Source organism: Phycodurus eques, chromosome 12, assembly GCF_024500275.1.
Source record: "Phycodurus eques isolate BA_2022a chromosome 12, UOR_Pequ_1.1, whole genome shotgun sequence".
NCBI classification, from domain to species: domain Eukaryota; kingdom Metazoa; phylum Chordata; class Actinopteri; order Syngnathiformes; family Syngnathidae; genus Phycodurus; species Phycodurus eques.
Window position 1 is genome coordinate 22,154,098 of NC_084536.1, and position 8,735 is coordinate 22,162,832.

The following is an 8,735-nucleotide window of genomic DNA, read 5'->3' on the forward strand; positions in this document are numbered from 1 at the left end:
CGGGTAATGGAGCAGCATGAGATTTTACATCTGATCATCACTGACTGCGGTCTTGATCATGTCGATTCCAACTGGGACAAGAGTTCTGCATGTTAGCAAACTCCAGCAGGAGTTTCATGTGGAAAAGAGATTCGATTCAGATGACGAGTCACTCGCTTGTGTTTGACAACTGAAGCGTAAACGACGGTCCTTGTTTCAATTACACATTTTATTTTTTAGCGAAAGGAGCAGGATATTGTGCAGGACAGGCAAATATAAACCATCATTTGCTCTGACGGGGCAAAGAACCATCTTAGGTACCTTAAGTGAGAATTTAAATTGGACCCTGAATGCTTCATTATGAGGCAGAAGAAGGACATGATGTAGTTTCTCATTGCCAATCATTAAAAAGAAAGATCATGAAAAAATGCATGATGAGATAAAAGGAAGCCCAATACAAAGGTACCTTGACTTACAAGTGCCCCAATTTATGCGTTTCTCAAGTCACAAGGTGTCGCTCGACTGTTTTTTTTTTTTTTTTTTTTTTTTTGCTTTGTCTCACAAGCAAAAATTTCACGTGGGTCACAACAAAGTGAAAGTAAAGGTAACTGTCGTGTTCACTGCCAGTTGCAGTTGAAGTTTACTTTAAAAAAAAAAAAAACACGTGTATTTAACCTTAACGACATAACCGCTAAAAGTCTGCTGGCTTAATGCTAACACAAAATGGGAAAAGTCATAAATGGGCTAACAAAGCTAGCTTTGATATTGAAGTAGTTGTAAACCTTTAAACAACTGATATTTAAAAAAAAAAAAAAACAATGCAGCAACACATGTAGACAGAACCTGTGACAATAATCACAGGCATATATTCTTTATCCTCTTTGGAAAACGACTGATATGACTACAACTTCCTGAGCTGTTCTTCGCGTATATACGTAGTATGCATGTATTATACTAGCGCCCTGGTGGCCAAGATGCACACACCAGAAGGAGCGGCACCATGTCTACTGAATTTAAATATCAAATAATGATGCAAAAACTGTTGAGTTCTTTTCGGCTTTTCTGATTGAAATACATGTTCCGTTTTTTGGCCGTGTTTTTTGGGAGGCTGGAACGGCATTTAAATTAATTTCAATGGGTAAACTTTATTTGCGATATGAGTGATGTGAGTTACATGCGTGGTCACAGAACGTACTAATGTCATAAATCAAAGTGGCATCGTATTACAATGGTTGTTGTACAATTAAAAACATTTAACTTCAAATTTTATTCTTAGCTGTAAAGAAAGAAAACCTCTTAGGGGACACCACCAAACAAAACTTTGGGATTTTTACACAACACAAACAACACAAAATGCTTGAGCTTTCAAAATCTTTTTGAAATTTTACATTTGGGGATGCATATTTTTTATTTGACAGCATTAACAATGATCCTGAAATTATTGGATCTTTGTCATTGATATTGTGTTGTAGGTTATTATACAGGGTGTACATATAAAAAATAAAAATTTTAATGCAGCACATTCGTTTATGGTGTAAATGACTACTAATGTGTTGAAAAAATATATATATTTCAATGTGTGCCCTCCACCAATAAAGACTTCAATCATCTAAACATACGTTACTGGAATAATGTTAGTCCTCACTGGATTAATCTGACGAAGAAGTAAATAAATGGTGTGGACCGCGGCATGGGGTGACATAATATTTTTCCATCCCTGCTAAACGAGGATGGTAACTACCCAGTTTATTTTGAGCAAGATAGAGCTTCATCTTTTTATTGCATTCAAGTGGTTAGATCAGTTACCAGATGCTTGGATCGGTCAGCGTGGTCCTGTGGCGTGGCCTCCCAGATCTCACCCAGCTTGTTTTTTTTTCTTTTTGGGGGCATTTGAAGGTGATAGTGTATCAGGAGAAGATTCAAAACATAAATCACCTCAATGAACGTATTACTAACGGCTTTACAAGCGGGACTCCAGCTGTGCTGTGGAGGACACACATTAAAATATGTTTTCAAAACAATGGCAGTCATGTTGAGCAACTATATTAAATTGTATTATTATTTTTTTTTATGTATGGACACTTGTGGGGCCCGCTGCATTAATGTTCAATTGATGTTATTTTAAATACAATACTTATTTTTGTCTTGCAGTGTGAGGACAAACAATTTCGAGGAAAATGTCTCTCGATGTTAAACAGGTATAGCTAAATATAAATTGATTTTAATTAAATGCTCTGGGTAGAAGTAAGAATTTCCAAGTTCATGAATGAAGAGTTTTTACAATCACACATTTATTGGGAAAGCAGCAAGTCATAGCACTAAAAAATACAAACAAACATAATTAGCAAACGCTTACAAAATAAACGCTGAGCAGTTTTTACAAGTATTTACAATTTTACATGAGGTTAAAACTCAAAACATAGTGGCCACCTCTAATTCTGTCGCCACTGTTACAATATTTGGACTTTGCTTGTGGACCTGGGGCTCATTCTGCGACTGGGACAGGTAAGGCGGGAGGGTTCCGGTTCTACCGGTGTAGGCCTGCACGCCGCCACTCCGTGTTTTCTTGGGATTGGTAGCGTAACCAGACTCCTTCCAGCAGCGGGCGTAGCCGTGCAGGTCATTGAAGAGGGGCGCCGGGGAGAAGCCGACGGTGTACGCCAAGTCTCTGGGGTTCCTGAAACACTGCGGGGGTATCGCACAGTAGGTGCTTTGGCAGTCCCCCGCTAAGCTGTTAGCGGTGCTGGACGAACCTGAAGACAAGCGAGATAAATAAGGATGAGATTGGCTCTTGCATGCACGTGTTACAATAAACTCAATGCTGGAATTGAATAGTTCACTGGGGATAGCATCATAATCTAATGAGATCCAATACAGCATTTTTCTTTTTTATTATTATTTTTTAAATTATTTTTTTTATTTTTTTATTTTAATAGTCCTCTTATTTAAGAGGACTATTAATTGAACAATGTTTCCTAGTAAATATCCACACTTAGCCTGTATTAAGTATACCAGCAGAAAAGTGCAAGGTTGAACTCATCTTACAAACCTTATAGTTTTATAGTTACTTGAATATTTGTCATTGTTGTTTTTAGTAAAAGTGTGGTGTCTCCCCCCCCCCCCCCCCCCCCCATCATTGGCTTTATAAAGTTGCCATGTTTAGCTACACAAAATGCTTAAAATCTTAAAAACCTCTCTCAGTATGACACATTTAAGTTCTACACTGCAAACTGCAACCACAATAATACAATTTCAACTTACTATATTATATAGTAATATACATATTATTATATAGTATAGTATATATATTTCTGCAGTATATTAAATTGTATTGTTTGTATTAAGTTCTATCCGTAAAGGGATCTTTTTTTTTATTTTTATATACAGTTCTCGTATTGAATCATATTACCTGGTGCAAGCCTTATTTTGAGAAGGGGGGTTGGTGGTGGTCAAATTACATACTTTTTAGTCTTGGGTGGAAGGTGCTAAAGCTCCTCTTGCCACCGTCGCCGCTGATGTCCGAGTCGGAGTCGTTGAAGTCGCTGTCGCCTTTGCCGCTGTCCTTCACGCTCAGCTGGTCAGTGTTGCCCGTGCCACTGCAAATCAGCACAGAGACACCATGAGCAACCAGTGCAACACATTAGCTTGATTATTGATGCCTCCCTAATATAACCTCATACAACCTAATTGCACACGAGGCAGCACACGCACGCACGCACACGCACACGCACACACACTTTGGGAGCAGGAACTTTACACTGGAACATAACTTGTGTTAATGTTGGTTAGTGATAGACTACGGCATGTTGCGACAATGGAACTCTGTTTGTAAACTAAGGAGTGATGGGGGAATTTGTCTGGGCGGAAACAAGACCCTTTTAGTGGCATAGGACTTTTGGGAGATCCATGAACCTACATATTGTATTTGATTGGTACCCAGAACTAAAATGGTTCCTGTAACTTTAGGAGATTTAGTGAATGTGACGCTTACCTCACTTGCAAGCAATACTTGTCAGCTTGCCATATAGATGATGGTTGGAAGTGCTTTGAGGGCAGGAAGGTCTAAAAACAACAAATAAAGTTTTGTTTCATTTTTTAGATACAAGAAAAGTACAGGTTGGGGGAAAAGAAGTGGAAAATTCACCTTTGATTCCGAGTCGCTGCTCTTCTCCTCATAAAAGCAGGAGTCATCCAAGCTTGAGGAGTTTCTCTCCAGGAAGAAGCCTCTCTGTCCGGTATATATGTTATCGCGGGTGGACACGAGGGGGGGCCTACTGTCGAACAATCCGAGGCGGGCCTCCCTTTTAGAGAGCCGGGCGCCGCCGCGTCCCACTTTGCATGTGACCACCACAGCCACGATGGCCACCAGCAGCAGCGCGCACCCGCCGCTGAGCAGGATGATGACGACCAGCGAGCCATCCAAGCCCACCACGAGGCCTTCCTCGTCGCTTGAACGCAAGACAACCACGGCCTGGTTCTCGACGGGTTCAGTGTCAGTGACCACGAAGCGCACGGTGGCGCTGCTGGAGAGAGGCGACCGGCCACGGTCACTAACAGCAACGATCAGTTCCAGGGTGTCCCCGATTTGGGCCATCAGCCATTGTTTGAGGACGATCTCCCCCGTGTCTTTGCTCACGCTGAACAGTTTTTGGTCCCCTTGCAACATGTGGTAGGACAGCTCGCCGTTCATGCCGTCATCTGCGTCTTCAGCAGAGAGGCGCAGAGCCAAATAGGAAGTGGGGGCGTTCAAGGGCAGCGGGATATCGGCGGAGTCGTTAAACAGCACGGGAAAGGTGAAATACGGGTAGTTGTCATTCTGGTCCACCACTCGTATTTTAATTGTAGATGTGCTTGAAAGTGATGGGGAACCTTTGTCTTCAGCTTGGATGACCAGCTGTACTTCATGGATTCTCTCATAGTCAAAGGACCTGACTGTGTACAAAGAACCTGTCAGGGAATCTACAGAAACGTAGGTGGAAACCGGCGACCCGCCTTGCACCTCATACTCCAGAAGCTTGTAGGAGACTTTGCCGTTCTTGCCCACGTCGGGATCACGGGCCACCACGGTGGTGACGTAAGAGCCCGGAATGTTGTTCTCTAGGACTGAGACTTCATATGTTGACTTACTAAACAGAGGCGCGTTGTCGTTCTCATCTGTCACCCTGATGGTGTACTGCCTCACTGTTTTAAAAGGTGGACTGCCCAAGTCCTCAGCAACGACAGTCAGGTTATACTCGGGGATCCTTTCCCGGTCCAGGGTGGAGGTGGTGATTATCATGAAGGTCTCCCCATAGGCTTGCTGCAAGGTGAAGTGTTCGTGGCCGAGTAGGCTGACTCTTACGTAGCCGTTGGAGCCAGAGTCCAGGTCTGAGGTGCTGATGAGGGCCACAAAGCTCTCTGCGGCCGCGGTCTCTGTGATGTAGGCCACGTCGTCCGCACTGGCAGTCATGGGCTTGATGTTGATCTCGGGTGCGTTGTCGTTCACGTCCACCACTTCAATGGACACCTTGCAGCTGGACGACGCGGGATCAGCGCCCAAGTCAGAGGCCTTGACGCGCAGCTCGTAGGATCGCCTCCTTTCAAAGTCCACGCGGGCCCTTAGTGTCACGTCACCAGTGTGCGGGTCGACGTGGAAGACGCGGGCCGCTTCTGCCGAGATGGTGTCAAAGGCGTACATCACTTGGCCGTTGACACCTTCGTCAGGGTCGAAGGCGTGCACCCGCACCACGCGGTGACCCACGGGTGCGTCCTCATTGAGCTCCACCTTCAACGAGCCGTGTTCAAAAGTGGGCCCGTTGTCGTTGAAGTCCAGCACCTTGATGCGAACTGTCATGGAGCCCGACTTGGTGGGCACGCCTCCATCAGTGGCCGTCACCTCCACCAGGTAGGAGTCCTCTATCTCCCGGTCCAGCTCCTTCACCAGGACCAGCTCGGCTAACTTGACACCATCCTCCCGCTGACGCACCTCCACGGCGAAGTGGCTGCTGGGGGAAATGTTGTAGCGCTGTATGTAGTTGTCGCCCACGTCTGGGTCCACGGCGATTGGCAGTGGGAAGCGGGAGTCCAGGGGGACGTTCTCCACTATCTCCACGTTGGTCTCGTTGCGAGGGAACGCCGGCGCGTGGTCATTGATGTCCCGCACTTCAATCTCTACGTGGATGAGTTGGAACTTTTCCCTAGAGAGAGCCACCACGTCGAAGGTGACGAAGCACCGCGGGGTGCGGGGACACAGCAGCTCGCGGTCGATGAGTTCGGCCACGCTCAAGAGCCCGTCGGCCTCCCGCATGTACACCACGGAGAAATTGTTCTCCTGCATAAAGCGGAAGGACGTGTCGTGGCCTTCGGCGGGGTCGATCTTCAAGTCTCTGGACAAGTTGCCTATTTCTGTCCCAGGTGCATCCTCCTCATAGGTGAAATATCTTGTCGTCGTGCACTGGACCGAGTAAATAATTACAGCCAGCACAAAGCAGCAGCAGCGAGCAAGTGTTGCCATCTTGTAAAAGAAAAATGAAACAAAAAAATGTTGTGCTCATGTAAATGAGGACGACCTGAACAGACCACAGCTTGTGAATGAGTGCGGGTTTCACACTTGCAACAGGCTATAAACTGAGCTGTATGCAAATGAGCTGACCCATCCACCAATGGCCTGACACCACAGGCCACCAAAAGGGGGGAATTTTGGCTCGTGACAAACTGCTGCTGACTGTTTGTGGGGCAAATGGTGCACGTTTGGCACCTTATCAGTCCCAAAGTAGTCTTAACTAGAAATCTGCTTCACAACTAAAACTTTAATTTGACATTTGTATGGAAAAGAAATTATATCCCACCACTTGGAAATACATTTAAACATGTTGTGAGGGGATTGAAAGATATATATAATTGATGGAAAAGTCACATTAAAAATGGAAATGAAAGGACAATGACATAAATAGTGATTTGTCCTAAAAGTTTGACACAAAAATACATTTTTTTGTGTTGTAAAGTGACATCAACTACCACCAACAAATTCCATTTATGTTTTTAACATTCTTGGATAGTAAAAATGATTCTGGTTTGGTTTCAGAGTATCCACTTGCTGGACACAACATTAAGTACACCTACACAATAGAATATGATCCAGTACAAAACTGTATCATGAATTCTGCCTTTATTTTTGCTCACTTTTGTTGATCGATGTTACGATGGTATTGCTGGAGCTTGCTATACTATGTCATACTGAAAGCTGTACCCACTATGTTGACCTCGTCTAACTTAATAAGGTAACAATATACAGCATTATTAATATCTACCAATGTGGTGCAGTGCAGTTCCACACCACTACAAACTACAGCCACAATAATAAACATATTGTTACTGTATATGAATAATCTTCATGAATCCAGGATTATTGATCACTGCATTCCATTATATGTGCAGGTGTCTAGTAAATGTATTGTAGATACACTGAAATTCTATTATGCCGTTGAACATGGACAGAAAACATGCTCTCACAGTTATTATTTATTTATTTTATTTTTTTTTAGAGGCTGCTATGCAAATGTGCACTGACCCATCTATTGATGGTCTGGCAGTGGTCCACCCAAAGGGAATAGCGGCTGCCAAAGAAGCTTTCAGGTCAAATCAACAATTATCTGATGTAAAAGTACAACTGCATGACAGCTTTTTGACTGCTGCAAGCCTTTGTTGAGCCAGATAGCATATTGGGTGGGTGGTCAAATGGGCCCAGCATCGCCGTATGAGGCATTACAAACACAATTTGAGAACCTTCAAAGTTAACCACAATTTGTTTGTGGATGGGCCAGATAGATAGAAAGAGCCAACAATCACACTATTTAAATGTAAAAATGTCCTAACTTCATTGGAATTGGGGTTTGTACTTTGTCAATTCACAGGTAAAAAAAACAAAGACTTTTTTTTTTTTTTGCGATTATAATCTTAACATGCAAATATTAGCTACTTTATTGATTATGTCTTGAATCTTCTCTAATCCTTTTTATTTGACTAGGATGTGATTTGGCTTCATGTTCTTCTGGGCTTCATTATTTAAAACTAATAATTCACCACCTCTCCTGCATATAATCAAGCCACGCAATGAATCCTCACCACTAAAAACCAACAGCGGCACCAGCAGTAACAGTAATCAATACACCTCAATAACCCAACAAGTCGTCAAGAATAAAAAACAAAGTGGCTTTAAAAAGCTTAGTTAGGCGATTAGCTAAAGAGGAAAGTTAAGATTTCCTCATAAAAATGCACCTTTGTATCATCTCCCAGGCACACAAGAAGAAATCCACTTCTTGACATTCATAAAGAGTTCATCCTCTCTGCGACTCATATCATCCTGTGCAAACAGAGTGTGAGAGCAATATAAAGGATGAGCAAGAATGTGTCTTTGTCTTCCTCTTTCAAATAACAGGGGAGGAATATTAATGCAATATCTTCCCGACCTCAAACATGTCATCCGTGCCGTGTTGTTGCAGGGATACACATCACGCTATTTGGCCTGTAATTAATCCGCAGTTTAACAAATCGACATTTCATTGAAATAATAGTTCTGAAAACAGGTTGGGGGGGAGCTTTTGGAGGTGACAAGCGGAAAAAAAGCCAACTATTTATGTAGCCTCCAACCACGCAAACGCACAGACCCGTGCACGCGCACACACGTCAACACACAAAAGAGCATGAGTCAAGCAGACTTTTTGTCAAGCATATGGGTGATTAGCCCACGCTGATTAAAAGGCATCCTCGGCCCTTCA

The 8,735-nt window shown here is 43.4% G+C and overlaps 1 protein-coding gene across 1 annotated transcript; it reads right to left on the reverse strand.

Annotated features, from left to right (window-relative positions):
- Window positions 1-2,253: 2,253 nt before the first annotated feature.
- Window positions 2,254-6,528, reverse strand: pcdh8 (protocadherin 8). Its single transcript, XM_061692311.1, has 4 exons — window positions 4,124-6,528; window positions 3,971-4,041; window positions 3,442-3,575; window positions 2,254-2,732 (listed from the first exon to the last, which is right to left on the reverse strand). The coding sequence occupies exons 1-4, from the start codon at window positions 6,470-6,472 to the stop codon at window positions 2,392-2,394; spliced, it is 2,895 nt and encodes a 964-aa protein (XP_061548295.1). The 5' UTR covers window positions 6,473-6,528; the 3' UTR covers window positions 2,254-2,391.
- Window positions 6,529-8,735: the final 2,207 nt, after the last annotated feature.

Excerpts from the sequence above, each read along its gene's own strand:
- pcdh8 (XM_061692311.1), bottom strand. The coding sequence starts at position 6,472 with ATGGCAACACTTGCTCGCTGCTGCTGCTTTGTGCTGGCTGTAATTATT. Across the intron at positions 4,042-4,123 it reads GCAGCGACTCGGAATCAAAG|ACCTTCCTGCCCTCAAAGCA; the intron begins GTGAATTTTCCA and ends TGTTGTTTTTAG. Across the intron at positions 2,733-3,441 it reads CTTCCACCCAAGACTAAAAA|GTTCGTCCAGCACCGCTAAC; the intron begins GTATGTAATTTG and ends GCTTGTCTTCAG.